Genomic DNA, 20,014 nt, shown 5'->3' on the forward strand with positions numbered 1-20,014 from the left:
CACTGACCGGCGTCCAGCCACCGGGTCTAGCCAAAACTGAGCCTGGGTTTTGAGCGACGAACTGTTGGGCGTACAGATTCGTCTGCTCCACCATCAAATTCACCAGTGGGTTACTGAAAAAAAAACTAAAAAAGTCTATTTCAGTAAACCCCACTGTGGGAATCTGGATTCCAGGATTGCCAGCGAAATCCGGAATCTCAGGCTCAAAGTCCACTGGGGGATACCAGCTAAGTTCATCGGCAGGGGGCTCCGGTGAACTTATTTGGTGGGCCGGGAAACCAGTACGAACCCCAGGGCGGCTCGTACTAGGGTGGGCCACAGGATCCCTAGCATGTGTGGCCCCTGGCTCCGCCTGGCGGCGTCTCCGCTGCCTTGGTGGCTCATCGTCATCCGATGATGATGAGGAGGATGCGGATGACAAAAGGAACGTGGGGTCATCCTCATCCTCACTGGGGCTCTCAGAGTCGGAGGCAATCTGGGCATATGCCTCCTCGGCCGAGAACACCCGGCGGGCCATGGGTGTGTGTGTGTGTGTGCGTGTGTATGTGCGTGCGTGTAAACCTTTATTCTATGTGCGTGTGTGTGGGGGCACGGGTGTTCACGTACTAAAAAGTCCAGGCAAAAAAAATGGGCAAGTGTTAGGAAAAAAAAAAAAAAAAAAGTTCAAACTTGCTGATCAGCGGTTCAACGCTGATCAGCGGTCGGTGGGGTGGTGGGGCGGGCGATGCGCTAACAGTGGACGGACGCTAAAAAGTGCCGGCCAGTCAGCGCACGCAGAAAAAAAAAAAAGTGGTGGTGGGGGGAGGGGGTTGGTGGGTGGGGGGGGGTTGGTGGTGGGGGGGATGCGGGGGGGTCTGGGGTCTGAAAGTTGAAACAAAAAAGTTTGGAATAAATGTGCTTTTTTTTTTTTTTTTTTTTCCCTAACTTTTCCCTTCTATCCCTGCCTAAAGGTGCCTCTCCCTCACTGACCCTAACCTACCTGGGTGGCGATGGGTGCAGGAGGGTGATGGATGCCGATTTAGGGGGACACAGGAGCTGGTGCTGGACGATGCTGCACGGTCAGGGTGCTGGACAGGAAGAGGAGGGGAGAGAGGAGCGCAGGAAGTTTGAATCTCGCGCCTCTCTCCCCTGCATCAATCAGCACCCTGGACAGCGGCGTTCAGCACCAGGGCCAGCACCGCCTCCTCAAATCCTCGGACTGCGATTGGTGGTGTAAAATTACGCCACCGATCGCAGTCTTTTTCCGGTTCATCGGGTCACAGGACACCCGAATGGACCGGAAACGCAGAAAACCGCAGGTCTGAATTGACCTGCGGTTTTCTGCGATCGCCGATACGGGGGGGTCCAATGACCCCCCCCTGCGTTGTTACGGGATGCCGGCTGAATGATTTCAGCCGAAATCCCGTTTCGATTAACCCCCGCGGCGCCGGAATTCAGATTTTAAGTCAGGACGTACCGGTACGTCCTCGGTCCTTAAGGACTCGGGAAATAGGGCGTACCGGTACGTCTTCGGTCCTTAAGGGGTTAAATGTAATAAAAGCGCAATTATTTTTTTATGGGATTTTTTTTATTGAATAAATTTCATTTTATTTTTACTTCATTTACCACTTAATAGTCCCACAAGGGGACTATAACAGACAGCTTTTTGTTTGCTTTTAAAAAGCAATGCACTACCCTCTAGCGCATTGCATTTTGATGGCAATGCTATTCTGACATTGACCAGCTGGCTGCGCCAGAGAACCGCACCCTGCTGGAAATTACTCAAGGCGGGTCTGGGGCCTATATCAGACCCCAGGCAGCCTTCACACACATCGGCACCCCGCGATCACTTTTGGCCCAGCCTAAGGCCCTAATGTATTTTAATGTCAGTGCTATACTGACATCCACCAGTAGGCTGCGCCAAAGAGGCACGACTTGCTGGAACACACTAGATGCAGGCCTGGGGCCCCGCACTAGGCCCTGGCCTGCAGCTCTGACATCGGCACCCTGCATTCGCATTTGAAGGGTGGCAATAGGAGACAGAGAGAATCTACTCCCTCTGTAAGTGCTTACATACCGCAGGCAATAGAGGTTAAATTAGATCTAAAAGCACAGCTATTATGTTACAGGGGATTTCCAGTTATTTAACCGCCTCCGGACCGCCTAACGCAGGATCGCGGTCCGGAGGCGGCAGCGCTGCGCACAGTCACGCATATACGCGTCATCGCGCGCGCGTTCACAGGATCGGAAGGTAAGCGAGTGGCTCTCCAGCCTGCCAGCGGCGATCGTTCGCTGGCAGGCTGGAGATGCGATTTTTTTTAACCCTTAACAGGTATATTAGACGCTGTTTTGATAACAGCGTCTAATATACCTGCTACCTGGTCCTCTGGTGGTCCCTTTTGTTTGGATCGACCACCAGAGGACACAGGTAGCTGTGTAAAGTAGCACGAAACACCACTACACTACACTACACCCCCCCTGTAACTTATTAACCCCTTATGAACCCCTGATCACCCCATATAGACTCCCTGATCACCCCCTTGTCATTGATCACCCCCCTTTCAGACGTCCGTATGATTTTTACAGATACATGGATCGGATCCGCAAAACACATACGGACGTCTGAATGGAGCCTTACAGGGGGGTGAACAATGACAGGGGGGTGATCACCTCATATACACTCCCTGATCACCCCCTGTCATTGATCACCCCGCGGTAAGGCTCCATTCAGACGTCTGTATGATTTTTACGGATCCACGGATACATGGATCGGATCCGCAAAACACATATGGACGTCTGAATGGAGCCTCACAGGGGGGTGATCAATGACTTCTTCTCACGCCTTAGGGCCCCTAAAATGCCAGGGCAGTATAAATACCCTACATGTGACCCCATTTCGGAAAGAAGACACCCCAAGGTATTCCGTGAGGGGCATATTGAGTCCATGAAAGATTGAAATTTTTGTCCCAAGTTAGGCTACTTTCCCACTAGCGTTCGGGCGGATCCGTTCTGAACGGATCCGCCCATAATAATGCAGACGGAGGCTCCGTTCAGAACGGATCCGTCTGCATTATATTAGCTAAAAAAAGCTAAGTGTGAAAATAGCCTGGGACGGATCCGTCCAGACTTTCAATGTAAAGTCAATGGGGGACGGATCCGCTTGAAGATTGAGCCACATTGTGGCATCTTCAAACGGATCCGTCCCCATTGACTTACATTGTAAGTCTGGACGGATCCGCACGCCTCCGCACGGCCAGGCGGACACCCGAACGCTGCAAGCAGCGTTCAGCTGTCCGCCTGTCCGTGCGGAGGCGAGCGGAGCGGAGGCTGAACGCCGCCAGACTGATGCAGTCTGAGCGGATCCGCCTCCATTCAGACTGCATCAGGGCTGGACGGCTGCGTTCGGGTCCGCTCGTGAGCTCCTTCAAACGGAGCTCACGAACGGAAACCCGAACGCTAGTGTGAAAGCAGCCTTAGCGGAAAGGTAGACTTTGTGAGAAAATACAAAAAAAACATTAATTTCCACTAACTTGTGCCCAAAAAGCCCCCCAAAAAAAAATGTCTATGAACTCGCCAGGCCCCTCATTAAATACCTTGGGGTGTCTTCTTTCCAAAATGGGGTCACATGTGGGGTATTTATACTACCCTGGCATTTTAGGGCCCGAAAACGTGAGAAGAAGTCTGGGATCCAAATGTCTAAAAATGCCCTCCTAAAAGGAATTTGGGCCGCTTTGCGCATCTAGGCTGCAAAAAAGTGTCACGCATGTGGTATCGCCGTAGTCAGGAGAAGTTGGGGAATGTGTTTTGGGGTGTCATTTTACATATACCCATGCTGGGTGAGATAAATATCTTGGTCAAATGCCAACTTTGTATAAATAAAATGGGAAAAGTTGTCTTTTGCCAAGATATTTCTCTCACCCAGCATGGGTATATGTAAAATGACACCCCAAAACACAATCCCCAACTTCTCCTGAGTACGGCGATACCACATGTGTGACACTTTTTTGCCGCCTAGGTGGGCAAAGGGGCACACATTCCAAAGAGCGCCTTTCGGATTTCCACGGTCATTTTTTATAGATTTTGATTTTAAACTACTTTGCATGCATTTGGGCCCCTAAAATGCAAAGGCAGTATAACTACCCCACAAGTGACCCCATTTTGGAAAGAAGACACCCCAAGGTATTTTGTGATGGGCATAGTGAGTTCATGGAAGTTTTTATTTTTTGTCACAAGTTAGTGGAATATGAGACTTTGTAAGAAAAAAAAAAGAAAAAAAAATCATCATTTTCCGCTAACTTGTGACAAAAAATAAAAAGTTCTATGAACTCACTATGCCTATCAGTGAATACCTTAGGGTGTCTACTTTCCGAAATGGGGTTATTTGTGGGGTGTTTGTACTGTCTGGGCATTGTAGAACCTCAGGAATCATGACAGGTGCTCAGAAAGTCAGAGCTGCTTCAAAAAGCGGAAATTCACATATTTGTACCATAGTTTGTAAACGCTTTAACTTTTACCCAAACCATTTGTTTTACCCATTTTTTATCAAAGACATGTAGAACAATAAATTCTGCGAAAAATATATATATGGATGTCGTTTTTTTTGCTGGAAGTGAAAAATGTCATTTTGTTGCAAAAAAATCATTAAATTTCGATTAATAACAAAAAAAGTAAAAATGTCAGCAGCAATGAAATACCACCAAATGAAAGCTCTATTAGTGAGAAGAAAAGGAGGTAAAATTAATTTGGGTGGTAAGTTGCATGACCGAGCAATAAACGGTGAAAGTAGTGTAGTGCAGAAGTGTACAAAGGGGCCTGGTCATTAAGGCCCCATGCACACGGCCGTGTTTCACAGCCGTGTGCGGGCCGTGGAACCACGGCCTGGATCCCTCCTGTGAGCTGGAGCGCACGGCGTCACTGGTTGCTATGACGCCGTGCGCTCCCTGCTGCCGGCCGCTATACAGTAATACACTGGTATGATCTATACCAGTGTATTACTGTACTGTGCCGGCAGCAGGGAGCGCACGGCGTCATAGCAACCAGTGACGCCGTGCGCTCCAGCTCACAGGAGGGATCCAGGCCGCGGTTCCACGGCCCGCACACGGCTGTGAAACACGGCCGTGTGCATGGGGCCTAAGGGTGTTTCAGCTAGGGAGGTTGAAGTGGTTAATACTGATGACCTATCTTATCATTAATATCTGATAGGTGAGGGTCCAACACCCAGCACCCTGACAATCAACTGGTTGAGGAGGCCGGGCACTCACTGGAATACTGTGGCCTCCTCGCAGCTTACCCAGGACACTGCCGTCCATTGTACAGCGGCTTGCTTGGTATGGTGCTGGCTTTCCATTCCTTCTCCTCTAGGCCTGCGATGTTCTGCTGCCGCCACGGCCAGTGATTGGCTGTAGTTGGCATCAAACCTGATGTTTTCAGCGAGGGAGCCCAGCAGAGCATCGCAGGCTGGGTGTGTAACGCTACCAAACCACAGGGGAAAACACGTGAGGCTCCCGGTGGGCCGATGGGTGCAATAGTTCATGTACTCACGGTTAGCAGATACCTCCCTCGGCCGGCGTACAGTGGATGGGAAGACAGCACTAAATCCTCCGGGGCACTCTCGGTTGCAGGGAACACCAGCCAGATGGAAGTTGAGGTGCCCTTGATGGTAATGGGTGTTAGGTGCTTATGCCACTGAGCCCCTGGTTCGTGACGCCAGCACCGTAAGGTGCAAATGTTGAGAGTAGTAGTAAGAATGAGGAGTCAGTTGTTGTGAACCAGTTGAACATTTACTGCAGATCAATAGTCTCTGGACAGTTGGTACAGTTTATCAATTAAAAGAGTTTTGTATAGTAATAATAAGTTCAATTGTACTCCTATTATAAGGTAGTGGCAGTTGTCAATGGAGGGATTCTTCTAATGCTGATACTTTGCAGGCAAGGATCCTGGTTGTAATCCTAAATTCACTCTTTACAGCACTCTGGCACTAAAGATGCTATTAACTATTTATTTAGGAGTTATCCTTTAAGGGCGTTCCCCTCACGGCAGGCAAACACATCTGCTTCATTATTTGGCAGGAAACTCTTCTAGAAAGGTTTTCCACTATGACCCGGAAGGATTGTGTAGTGGATAAGGACAATTATGGCCTTTATCATCCAGTTGTGTCCAGGTACTCGGAAAGCTACTCCTGGTCACTTGTGCTAATGAGGTCCATAAGCTATAGTTAGCTGTTACCCTCGCTAGGCTCTCTGCATCTTGGTGTGTAGACTTACTGTCTGGTGCTTGGTTTCTGTAGTTATTTTCTCCAGGCTTGATCAGGGCCCAGAGAAAAGGAACACAGCTACATGGTGAATTAAGGCTACTTTCACACCTGCGTTCAGATGTCCGCTCATGAGCTCCGTTTGAAGGGGCTCACAAGCGGCCCTGAACGCAGCCGTCTGGCCCTAATGCATTCTCAGTGGAGGCGGATCCACTGAGAATGCATCCGTCTGCCAGCGCTCAGCCTCCGCTCCGTGAGCGGACCCTGAACGCTGCAAGCAGCGCTCGGGTGTCCGCCTGGCCGTGCTGAGGCGAGCGGATCCGTCCAGACTTATAATGGAAGTCAATGGGGACGGATCCGCTTGAAGATGACACCATATGGCTCAATCTTCAAGCGGATCCGTCCCCATTGACTTTCAATGTAAAGTCTGAACGGATCCGCTCAGGCTACTTTCACACTTAGAAATTTTTCTAAGTTATAATGCAGACGGATCCGTTCTGAACGGATGCAAACGTCTGCATTATAGGAGCAGATCCGTCTGATGAAACATCAGACGGACCCGCTCCGAACGCTAGTGTGAAAGTAGCCTTAGCCTGTCTCTCTCCTCCATGAACTTTCTTCTCCTAACTCGGACTACATTCTAATCTCAACTCTCTCAGCTAGACATACCCCCACTATATATATTATGTGGTGCCAGCACCACCTAGGGGCAAATGGATGTAAAGGAAATTGCCAGCCAGATAATAGAGAATACCATACATTGCAATTCAATACATATACATATATATATATATATTCAGATGTTTGAAGGGTCCCATTAACACACATGTGGGACGCTGCAGGTGGAAAAGGAGTGGGGAGCCAGTGCTGGGAAGCAGGTAAGTAAGCTTCCTTTACAGGTATGGCCAAGTGGGTGGGTGCACAACCCTTTTAACCTGTTTGCTACCAGCGCCGTACATGTACAAGGTTAGAGCAATGTGTAAACATGGTGCCCTCTCGCACGTGCAGTGGGCTCCATAGCCAGCAGGTCTATGCTGTTTCGTACAGCAGAGACCTGCGGCTAATTACCATGACCGGCAATAATGCCGATTGCGGTAATTAAAGGCTTTAGATGCTGTGATCAAGTGAGATCACAGCATCTAAATGTGCAAAAACCCAGAAGCTCGCACTTCTGGGCTTCCTACCGATGCCCCGTGCGGCCAATGTGGGCAACGGTAGTTGCGCTGAACACTGTAAGGCTAGGTCTACACGACGACATTTGTCGCGCGACATTTTGTTGCACCAATGTCGCGCGACAATTTTTATAATGGCAGTCTATGGTGTCGCACTGCAACATGCGACATGCTGCGACTGCGACGCGACAGTCGCAGAAAATCCATTCAAGATGGATTTTTCTGCGACTGTCGCGTCGCAGTCGCAACATGTCGCATGTTGCAGTGCGACACCATAGACTGCCATTATAAAAATTGTCGCGCGACATTGGTGCAACAAAATGTCGCACGACAACTGTTGCGCCCTATCTGTCGCGCGACTTTCTGTCGCGCAACAAATGTCGTCGTGTAGACCTAGCCTAAGCCTCACTGACGAGACTTTAAGTGTTCATGCTGCAATTCTTATTTTGGCCACCAGATGGCAGCCCAGGATAACAAATGAGCAACTTCTAGTGTAAACCTCATTTAAAAAATCCCTACTAGAACAAAATCAAAAATTAAAAAAAATTATTTATAAGCTCATATATGAGCTTCAAAATCATCACACAAAAAAAAGTTAATATATAAAAAAATAAGTTTAAATCACTCCCCTTTCCGTATAATTAAAAAATAAATACCTAAATAACAATAAATATAAACATCATGGGCATCATCGCGACTGTAAATGCCCATACTATAAAAATATATTTTTTAAATTTCGTAACAGAAAAAAGAGTCAAAATGGCCAATTTGCTATTTTTTCATTGCTCCTCTTACCCCAAAAAATGTAATAAAATGTGATAAAAAAAGTCACGCATACTCCAAAATGGTATCAATAAAAACTGCAGATTGTTCCACAAAAAAGAAAATAGCCCTTAAACAGCTCAGTAGACATACGTGTAAAAAAGTTATGGGGGTCAGAATATGGTGATGTAAAAAAAAATGTTTTTATCACAGTTTACATTTATTTTTACACTATTTAGACATAAAAAACCTATACATATGGGGTATCGTTATAATTGTACTGACCCAGAGAATGAAGGGCATGGGTCAGTTTTGCTGCAAACAAAATGCCATGGGAACAAAACCCGTAAAATGCTGAAGGAATTGTGTTTTTTCTTTCTCCAATTACACCCCATTTGGAATTTTTTACCACTTCCCACTACATTTTTGTGATTTTTATTGATACCATGGAGTGTGTATGACTTTTTGATGACTTTCTTACATTTTTTTTTTTTTAAGGTGCAGTGATGAAAAAATTGATAATCGTCCATTTTTTATTTTATTTTATTGTCTCTGCATTCACTGTACAGGATAAATACATTTATATTTTAAAAGCATGGGTGTTTTGGGACTACGATCTTTATTGTTTATTTTTAATATGGGGAAAGGGGGTGATTACAATTGTTATATTTTGTTTTTAACTTTCTTTTCTACACTTTTTTAAAATCTTCCTAGGGGATTTGAACATGCGATCATTAGATCACTTCTCCCATAGACTACAATGAATTACCATTGCAGCCTATGGGAGTTTCATTATGTTCCTATAGGACAGTAGTGGCGAATCTATGGCACGGGTGCCAGAGGTGGCACTCAGAGCTTTCTCTGTGGGCACCTGCACCCTGGAAGAAGTCTATGGTGTACCAATATGCCGCACTATGAACAGCACAGGCAGCGCACTGAATGTAGGCAGGTTATTATAGCTAAATGATAAAGCACATGGGAACGAATAATGCAAGTCACCCGTACATACTAAATGGTAAAACACTCGGTAACACTGACATGGAAAAGGATCTAGGAATGTTATTAAACAGAAAACACCAGTGTCAGGCAGCTGCTGCCAAGGCCAATAAGATAATGGGTTGCATCAGAAAGGGCATAGATGCCCGTGATGAGAACTTAGTCCTACCACTTTACAAATCGCTAGTCAGACCACACATGGAGTACTGTGTACAGTTCTGGGCTCCAGTGAACAAGGCAGACATAGCAGAGCTGGAGAGGGTCCAGAGGAGGGCAACTAAAGTAATAACTGGAATGGGGCAACTACATCTGTTTATCCCCAGGACTGTGACTGTGACGAATGGACATCCTCTGCGTCTAGAGGAAAGAAAGTTTGTACACAAACATAGAAGAGGATTCTTTACGCTGGGTTCAAACCTGAGCGTTCTCGATGGAGCGCTCTGTATGCGTGATTGCCCATTGTCGCGCGTTCCCGAAAGTCTACGTACGGAAACGCGCGACAAGACGCCCCAAAGAAGCTCATGTACTTCTTGGGGCGTCGGGCGTTTTACAGCGCGATCGTACGCTCTGTAAAACGCCCAGATGAGAACCATGCCGATAGGGAAGCATTGGTTTCTCCTTGTTGAGCTCAGGTGTGAACCCAGCCTTACGGTAAGAGCAGTGAGACTATGGAACTCTCTGCCTCAGGAGGTGGGGAGTACAATAAAGGAATTCAAGAGGGGCCTGGATGTATTTCTGGAGTGTAATAATATTACAGGCTATAGCTACTAGAGAGGGATCGTTGGATCCCTCTCTGATTGGAGTCGGGAAGGAATTTTTTATTCCCCTAAAGTGAGGAAAATTGGCTTCTACCTCACAGGTTTTTTTTGCCTTCCTCTGGATCAACTTGCAGGATAACAGGCCGAACTGGATGGACAAATGTATTTTTTCGGCCTTATGTACTATGTTACATGGAAGATAGACTATATTGACTGTAGTATTCAGGTAAAATTGCCGTGTTGGCACTTTGCGATTAATAACTGGGTTTTGGGTTGCAGTTTGGAAACGCCTCTGTAAAAGGTTCCCCATCACTGCTGAAGGAACATCTGTGTGGTAAGCCTTGCAGCCTCTAGCAGGCTTGGGGCTACCACAAAGAACAAATGGTTCCCCCAGTCTCCGCACGGGGAAGCCGTTCAGGTCTTGGGAGCACAGTGCTCCCTAGGAAAAGCCTAGGGTTTAAATGTCACTGATCTGTGATCTTACATGTACGGTGACGGTCTGGAAGAGGTTAAAGGGGGTCTGTCACCAGAAAACTCACTGTTAAACCAGGCACAATGTCTTGTAGGGGAAGCTGAGCCGAATGTAATGATACCTTCACTAAGGCCCCTTTCACACGGGCGAGTATTCCACGCGGATGCGATGCGCGAGTTGAACGCATTGCACCCGCACTGAATCCCGACCCATTAATTTCTATGGGGCTGTTCACATGAGCGGTGATTTTCACGCATCACTTGTGCATTGCGTGAAAATCGCAGCATGCTCTATATTGTGCTTTTTTCACGTAATGCAGGCCCCATAGAAATGAATGGGGTTGCGTGAAAATCGCAAGCATCCGCAAGCAAGGGATGGAGACCCGATCATTATTATTTTCCCTTATAACATGGTTATAAGAATAGCATTCTGAATACAGAATGCATAGTAAAATAGCGCTGGAGGGGTTAATCCACTTGATCGCGCAGCCGGCATCTCCTTCTGTCTTCATCTTAGCTGTGTGCAGTAACAGGACCTGTGGTGACGTCACTCCGGTCATCACATGGTCCATCACATGATCCATCACCATGGTAAAAGATCAAGTGATGGATCATGTGATGACCAGAGTGACGTCACCACAGGTCCTGTTACTGCACACAGCTAAGATGAAGACAGAAGGAAATGCCGGCTGCGCGATCAAGTGGATCAAGATGAGTTAAATAATTTTTTAATTTTTTTTTAACCCCTCCAGCGCTATTTTACTATGCATTCTGTATTCAGAATGCTATTATTTTCCCTAAATAATACAATCTACAGAACCAAACATGCGCGATTTTTCTCACGCGAGTGCAAAACGCATTACAATGTTTTGCACTCGCACTGAAAAATCGTGCACGTTCCCGCAACGCACCCGCACCTTTTCCCGCAACGCCCGTGTAAAACCAGCCTTACAGATTCATTGCTTCATTCTGGAGAAAAAAGTACTTTCAATCCATATGCAAATGGACTGGCGACTAAGGGCTCTTTCACATTTGCGTTGTTCTGTTCAGGCATAGAGTTCCGTCGTCGGGGCTCTATGCCGGAAGAATCCTGATCAGGATTATCCCCATGCATTCTGAATGGAGAGAAATCCGTTCAGGATGCATCAGGATGTCTTCAGTTCCGGACCGGAACGTTTTTTTGGCCGGAGAAAATACCGCAGCATGCTGCGCTTTTCGCTCCGGCCCAAAATCCTGAACACTTGCTGCAAGGCCGGATCCGGAATTAATGCCCATTGAAAGGCATTAATCCGGATCCGGCCTTAAGCTATCACCGGATCCAACGTTCACCTTTTTCTGAATGGTTACCATGGCTGCCAGGACGCTAAAGTCCTGTTTGCCATGGTAAAGTGTAGTGGGGAGCAGTATACTTACCGTCCGTGCGGCTCCCGGGGTGCTTCAGAGTGACGTCAGGGTGCCCCAGGCGCATGGATGACGTGATCGCATGGACACGTCATCCATGCGCATGGGGCGCTCTGATGTCATTCTGGAGCGCCCCGGGAGCCGCACGGACGGTAAGTATACTGCTCCCCCGCTCCCCACTACTACTATGGCAACCAGGACTTTAATAGCGTACTGGCTGCCATAGTAACACTGAATGCATTTTGAAGACAGATCCGTCTTCAAATGCTTTCAGTTCACTTGCGTTTTTCCGGATCCGGTGTGTAATTCCGGCAAATGGAGTACACGACGGATCCGGACAACGCAAGTGTGAAAGAGCCCTTAAACCTGAGTACCTGAGGTTTGTGTTATCTCATACTCTTTGCTGGCACTGTAAGGGTAAATGCACACGTTCAGACAATCCAGACTGAAATCCGCAGGTGTTCGCAGGGAAATCTGTGTGGTCAATCCGCATCAATTAGTGCAGATTTTACTCTACCCATTGAAGTGAATGGAGAACATTCGGTCAGAACAAATAAAATAAATTGACATGCTGCAGATTTTAAAATCCGCACCGTAGTCAAAATCCGGACTTAAAAAAAATCTGCATTGCGTGCATGAGAATTTCAAATTCTCATAGAATACAACATACATGACCTACGGTGCGGATTTTCCGCATGCAAATCTGCACGGAAAATCTACACGCAATCCTGATTGTGTGCATTTATCCTAATACGCTGCGGCTTTTCTGCATGGAAATCTGCACAGAAAAAACGTGCGCATTGAGCAATGTGCGCAGGTGGCCAAACCGACTTGTGTGTGGTCCTTTCCCGTCCAGGCCCCGCCTCTCTGATCTGATGTTACCATCATGTACATGACTGGGAGCATTCCCCTCACCTCTCCCTTTCTTCCTTCTCATGAAATAAAATGGTCACTTTCCCCTGTTCTCCGTCTGTTCCAGGAAGCAGCGCGCCCCGGGCTCTACTGAGCGGTTTTCTGTTACTGTTCATTAGCAATGTCTACAGAGATAGTTTCCCCACTATAAACGTCACATTTCATAATTATTAATGTTCATTGTGGTTCTGTTATTTGTCTGTATTATCTCAAATATAATGGGTGTTCATGATAATCAGGGACATATACCGACAGCAGATGGCCACTGTGCAAGAAGAGGATATAGAGAGGATCAGAGCACCTTTTTATGCCTAACAATCCATCACTAAGGGCTCATTCAGACGGCCGTAGTGTTTTTTGTGGTCACTGATACTGGCAAAACATGGATAACGGCCGTGTGTGTTCTGCATTTTGAGGACCGCACATGGCCGGCCCTATGATAGAAATGACTATTCTCGTCTGCAAATAGGACATGCTCTATCTTTCTTGCAGGGCCGCGGAACTGAACTACGGATGCCGACAGCACACATTGAAATGAATGGGTCAACACCCGTTTTGCAAAAGAGACGCGGACCCATTCATATGGTCGTCTGAATAAGCACTAATTGTCAGATATAAATTAATTTGCTCAGCAGGGTACATACAATCTATATAGTCAGTGGGAGGCTACTTTTAGAGTTGCAGTGGCCCGCACCTACTGGACCCTTGTGCAATTGCATAGTTGGTATATATGGTATGTCCACCACTGATGGTGAAATTTATGGGGCAAATTCACCAAGACTGGCATTTCATACTCCAGTCTTAGGCCTCTTTCACAGTTTTTTTTTTTCCGTTTATGGGCCGTTTTTTCCGTTCCGTATACGGAACCATTCATTTCAGTGATTCCACACAAAAAACAGAATGTGTTCCATTAGGGGGTGGGCAATATGGCCCAAAATCTATATTGCAATTTAATTTGAAGCATGTGCGATATGCGATATACAGTGGGATGCAAAAGTTTGGGCAATCCTTGTTAATCGTCATGATTTTCCTATATAAATCGTTGGTTGTTGCGATAAAAAATGTCAGTTAAATATATCATATAGGAGACACACACAGTGATATTTGAGAAGTGAAATGAAGTTTATTGGATTTACAGTAAGTGTGTTATAATTGTTTAAACAAAATTAGGCAGGTGCATAAATTTGGGCACTGTTGGCATTTTATTGATTCCAAAACCTTTAGAACTAATTATTGGAACTCAAATTGGCTTGTTAAGCTCAGTGACCCCTGACCTACATACACAGGTGAATCCAATTATGAGAAAGAGTTTTTAAGGGGGTCAATTGTAAGTTTCCTTCCTCTTCTAATTGTCTATGAAGAGTAGCAACATGGGGGTCTCAAAACAACTCTCAAATGACCTGACAAAGCTTGTTCACCATCATGGTTTAGGGGAAGGACACAGAAAGCCGTCTCAGAGATTTCAGCCGTCTGTTTCCACAGTTAGGAACATATTGAGGAAATGGAAGACCACAGGCTCAGTTCAAGTTAAGGCTCGAAGTGGCAGACCAAGAAAAATCTCGGATAGACAGAAGTGACGAATGGTGAGAACAGTCAGAGTCAACCCACAGACCAGCACCAAAGACCTACAACATCATCTTGCTGCAGATGGAGTCACTGTGCATCGTTCAACCATTCGGCGCACTTTACACAAGGAGATGCTGTAGGCGAGAGTGATGCAGAGGAAGCCTTTTCTCTTCCCACAGCACAAAAAGTGCCGCTTGAGGTGGGTTAAAGCACATTTGGACAAGCCAGCTTCATTTTGGAATAATGTGCTGTGGACTGATGAAACTAAAATTGAGTTATTTGGCCATAACAAGGGGCGTTATGCATGGAGGAAAAATAACACAGCATTCCAAGAAAAACACCTGCTACCTACAGTAAAATATGGTGGTGGTTCCATCATGCTGTGGGGCTGTGTGGCCAGTGCAGGGACTGGGAATCTTGTCAAAGTTGAGGGACACATGGATTCCACTCAGTATCAGCAGATTCTGGAGACCAATGTCCAGGAATCAGTGACAAAGCTAAAGATGCGCCGGGCTGGATCTTTCAACAAGACAATGACCCGAAACACTGCCTTAAAATCCACTAAGGCATTTATGCAGAGGAACAAGTACAACGTTCTGGAATGGCAATCTCAGTCCCCAGACCTGAATATAATTGAAAATCTGTGGTGTGACTTAAAGAGAGCTGTCCATACTCGGAAGCCATCAAACCTGAATGAACTAAAGATGTTTTGTAAAGAGGAATGGTCCAAAATACCTTCAACCAGAATCCAGACTCTCATTGGAACTTACAGGAAGCGTTTAGAGGCTGTAATTTCTGCAAAAGGAGGATCTACTAAATACTGATTTCATTTCTTTTTTGTGGTGCCCACATTTATGTACCTGCCTAATTTTGTTTAAACAATTATAGCACTCTTTCTGTAATTCCAATAAACTTCCTTTCACTTCTCAAATATCACTGTGTATATCTCCTATATGATATATTTAACTGACATTTTTTATCGTAACAACCAAAGATTTATACAGGAAAATCATGACGATTAACAAGGTTGCCCAAACTTTCGCATCCCACTGTATATCACAATATAGCATTTTCTTCTGTATGTATACAAAAAATACAAATTACAAAACTGCCATAAGACATGTCCCCCAGAGCCAGTGCCATTAGCACCAAGGCATTTGCCATCATCTGCCATCAGACATGTCCTTGTCCCCCAGAGTCAGTGCCATCAGCCCCAAGCCCCATGGCATTTGCCATCCTCTGCCATCAGAGATGTCCCCCAGAGCCAGTGCCATCAGCCCCAAGCCCCATGGCATTTGCCATCATCTGCCATATGTCCCCCAGAGCCAATGCCATCAGCCCCATGTGGCATTTGCCATCATCTGCCTGCCATATGTCCCCCAGAAGAGCTAGTGCCATCAGCCCCATGTGGCATTTGCTTGCCATATGTCCCCCAGAAGAGCCAGTGCCATCAGCCCCATGGCCATCCTTTGCAAATAAATCCCCCCCCCCCCCCGATCCTCCAGCCCCCCTTCCCCCCAGAAGAATCGCTATACTTACCTTTCCTGCAGGGTGCTCGGCGAGTCGGTAGTCCGCAGGTGTTGTCGCGTTTTCTTCCCAGCATGCATTGCAGGACCTGACGTCACACACAGCGTCATCCAGCGGGTTGACGCTGTGTGCACGCCATGCCCTGGCAACTACAGTACAGCGCGGTGCGGAGTCGGGAGCCGGAGCCACGGCGGTGAGAAGGTTCGGGTTCGTCTATTCACTACCGCTCCTGGTCATATCACGGTCCGGTGATATATGCGATATGGGCAAAATCTGTATAGTTGCACAGATTCATATCGTCCATATCGCATATATCGCCCACCCCTATGTTCCGTATGCATTCGGTTTCCGTATTTCCGTTTTTCCATTCCGTTAAAAGATAGAACATGTCCTATTATTGGTAAGTAAAAATAAAGTGGGGCACTCTCTAAAGCAATGGGAACAGTGGATATTGGTACATAACATTTTTTGTTAATAATTTAATGCCCTGTTAATATTCAATTGTTCACAGTGTTAATTACATATACAGTATGTAGCAGCATGAAATGGTAAAATAGACATGCTAAAACACCATTGTGAATAAATAAGAATAAAACACCATTAGCATTCAACAAGAAAAGTCACTCCATGAAATCGATGGAAACTTGCTTACGAAAATATCTAAAAGTTCCTTTAAAAGTTCTGAGTGTCCACAACTGTTAACAATATTCCAGTCTCGATTATTAAATTCCACTATCAGGTCTCGATTATTCACACCTAGGTTTCGATTGTTAGTAGTTATACATAAAGCGGCGTCCCGCTCCTTAGCCTGAGACAGCGGCGTCCCGCTGTGTATTTCAAAAGCGATCGCTTAATTCTCACAATTCGATCTTACCCGGTGGATTTTTGATGAAGATCTCCTACCCTCGTCTCGATGCACCTGCTGGATGTGTCGGTGCTTTGGTCCCGAGGGCTGTTTGTTCCTTGAAAGTATCCCACGCCACCGCCGGAAGTCCACGAAAGCTCACCCCTATGCTCCGTATGCATTCGGTTTCCGTTTTTCCATTCCGTTAAAAGATAGAACATGTCCTATTATTGCCCGCAAATCACATTCCGTGTCTCCATTCAAGTCAATAGGTCCGCCCAAAAAACTGAACACATATGGAAATGCATATCCGTTCCGTTTTTGCGGAACCATCTATTGAAAATGTTATCCCTAGCCTAATTTTTTCTATGTAATTACTGTATACTGTATATGCCATACGGAAAAACGGAACCGAAACGGAAACAAAAAATGGAAAAATGGGTCCGGAAAAAACGGCCCACAAAACACTGTGAAAGAGGCCTTAGTGAGAAGTCAGTCAGAGCAAGATGCACCAATTTTATTAAGAGACAAAGGCAAGGAACTGGATTATAAAGACACCAGTGGTATGTGTTATCCTATAGGCATAGAAAAATCATGTGGTAATGCTATAGCTTGGTGGTTAGTGTGTAGCTTTGCATATAGAGATCCCTGGTTTGAATCCTAGGAGAGACTTGCAGGTTTTTTTATTCCACATTTTAGGCTACTTTCACACTAGTGTTTTCAATTCCGCTATTGAGATCTGTGATAGGATCTCATTAGCGGATGAAAACGCTTCCGTTTTGTCCCTATTCGTTGTCAATGGGGACAAAACTGAACTGAATGAAACAGAGTGCACCAGAATGCATTCTTTTCAGTTTGGTTGCGCTCCCATCGCGGACAGAATAACACTGCAAGCAGCGTTCTTCTGTTCGCGATGTCTTGCGGAGCAAGACGGATCCGTCCTGACACACAATGTAAGTCAATGGGCACGGATCTGTTTTCTCTGACACAATAGAAAACGGATCCGTCCCCCATTGACTTTCAATGGTGTTCATGATGGATCCGTCATGGCTATAGAAGACATAATACAACCGGATCCGTTCAGGACGGATGCATGCAGTTGTATTATTGTAACGGAAGCGTTTTTGCAGATCCATGACGGATCCATCAAAAAACGCTAGTGTGAAAGTAGCCTAACCCATAATAAAAGCCTACATCCTTTTTATATTGAGAATTATGTTTTTAGGCTTAAAAAGCTAATAAATATTGCTGGTTCCTTTATAATCATACACTGCCTGGCCAACAAAGAAAGGTCACACACTATTTAATTGGACCACCGTTAGCTATGATTACGGCATGCACTCGCTGTGGCATCGTTTCCACAAGCTTCTGCAATGTCACAACATTTATGTCTGTCCAGCTTTGCATTCATTTTTCCTTGTATTGGGAGATTTGGACCACTGTGCAAAGTCTTTACCAGCACATCTCAAAGATTACCAATGAGGTTCAGGTCAGGACTTTGTGGTGGCCAATCCATGTGTGAAAATGATGTCTCTTTCTTCCTGAACCACTCTTTCACAATTTGAGCCCGATGAATCCTGGTATTGTCATCTTGGCATATGCCCGTGCCATTTTGGAAGAAAAATCCATTGATGGAATAACCTGGTTATTAAGTATATTCAGGTAGTCAGCTGACATCATTCTTTGGGAAAATGACATTGCTGAACCTAGACCTGACCAACTCTTACTTATTTATTGTAACCCCTTAACGCCCAGTGCAACTGGACCTGACTTAACGCCCAGCGCCGGGTCCACGGGGCTCTGGGGAACAATTAGGGGGGGGGGGGTAGCGCCACCATGCCTGCTCTTACCGGCAGGCAGCAATACCAGGTAAGGGCGGCATGCTGCTGAACAGCCCCCCCTGCAGCTCCAAGCGACCGGCACATCGCAGCGCAGGAAGCTGTCAGAGGCATCGGGGAGGAGGTCAGGGGGAGGTGGCAGGTGCTGAACTAGTCAGCACCGGTCACCTCCGAGGTAAAGCAGGGGACACCAGTGTTTTGGGTCCCCTGCCAGTGCTGCTATTGGCTGGAACAACGCTCCAGCCAATGGCAGCGCTATAGCTGCACAGGAAGAGGCAGAACTTGCCTGCATGCAGCCATTCTAGCTGGTGACTGCATGCAGAGAGGTTCTGTGCTTCTCTGTGCTGCTTGTTGACTTGCTGGGATGCGTGATGCACACCCACAGCAATTTAACCCCTTTCCTGCTGAAAAGAAGATCTGGAATAGCTGAACATATTTTTTTTATGTTTTATTTGCAGCTGTTCCAGATCCCTAAACCACCCTCGATCCCTGTCCCTTGACCACCCCCCTCCCTCCCCATCCTTTTTTTACGGACGCCATTTGGTCCGTGCACTTTTTTGGGGTCTTTTTTTCCCACCATATGGGTGACGTCTCTTTTGCCACCATATGGGTGAATAAATACACACTTTTCTGAAGATTCATCTGGAGTGCAGTCCGATTTTTTGTTAAGTATAACTGGGTAAGCACCAGTTACCATACTCGGGCGTTGCACCCTTCCAACCCTCTTTCATTTTCTTTGGATGGTGCTGCCAGTTATTTTTTTCAAATATATATATATATATATATATATATATATATATATATATATATATTAAAAATTGTAAAAAAAAAAAAGGGCAGCACTCCAGGAAGTAAAAATGCAAAAAAATACTTTATTTACCCATATGGGACATGCAACATTTCGGCTCTATATAGGAGCCTTTCTCAAGCCATGTGTACAGACAAAATACTAAGTTTATATACCATTATACTGAGTCATATCAATTCACAAAACAGGTGTGATCAATTCATAATATATAAAACAATTTGACAAAAAGTGCAGTACAAATACAACCATTACAATATAATACCAATAATCACTGATACATGATCATATAATGAATATCCAAATGACAAATTGTGTACATGATTCTGTGATATAAAAAAATTCTTACATAAATTCATAATTATCAATCATAACATTAACAGTGCCAGCTGTGTTTAATAATAAAGTGCTAAGTGCTTACTACGTGGTAATGCAGATGGAGGGTGAAGGAGGAGACGGAGCATGAATGGCTGCCATAGCTCGTGCGATCTGGTGTGCCTAAAGCGCAACTGCGCATGTCTGGATGACGTATATTTCATACTTCCGGGTTTCGATGTGCTCACAATATCGCGGCTGCGTACTGCCGCCCTGATGTCAACTCAGCCATTCTTACTATGGGAACAGTGCCAGTACTGACAATCACTTTACTAGCGACGTCTGATGTATGCAGGATCAAGGTGGTAGCACATATTAGTGCCGTATAACTTATATGAGTGGCCAGGTGGGGTCGGAT

The 20,014-nt window shown here is 45.9% G+C and overlaps 1 protein-coding gene across 1 annotated transcript in view; it reads right to left on the reverse strand.

The window, feature by feature from the left end:
• Window positions 1-19,758, reverse strand: part of LOC122936278 (barrier-to-autointegration factor-like protein) — a 32,312-nt gene extending 12,554 nt beyond the window's left edge. The window contains exon 1 of the mRNA XM_044292406.1: window positions 19,703-19,758. Within this exon, the coding sequence (XP_044148341.1) occupies window positions 19,703-19,745 (43 nt within the window). The 5' untranslated portion in view covers window positions 19,746-19,758. The remainder of the gene's footprint in view (window positions 1-19,702) is intronic.
• Window positions 19,759-20,014: the final 256 nt, after the last annotated feature.

Source organism: Bufo gargarizans, chromosome 4 (assembly GCF_014858855.1).
Source record: "Bufo gargarizans isolate SCDJY-AF-19 chromosome 4, ASM1485885v1, whole genome shotgun sequence".
NCBI lineage: Eukaryota > Metazoa > Chordata > Amphibia > Anura > Bufonidae > Bufo > Bufo gargarizans.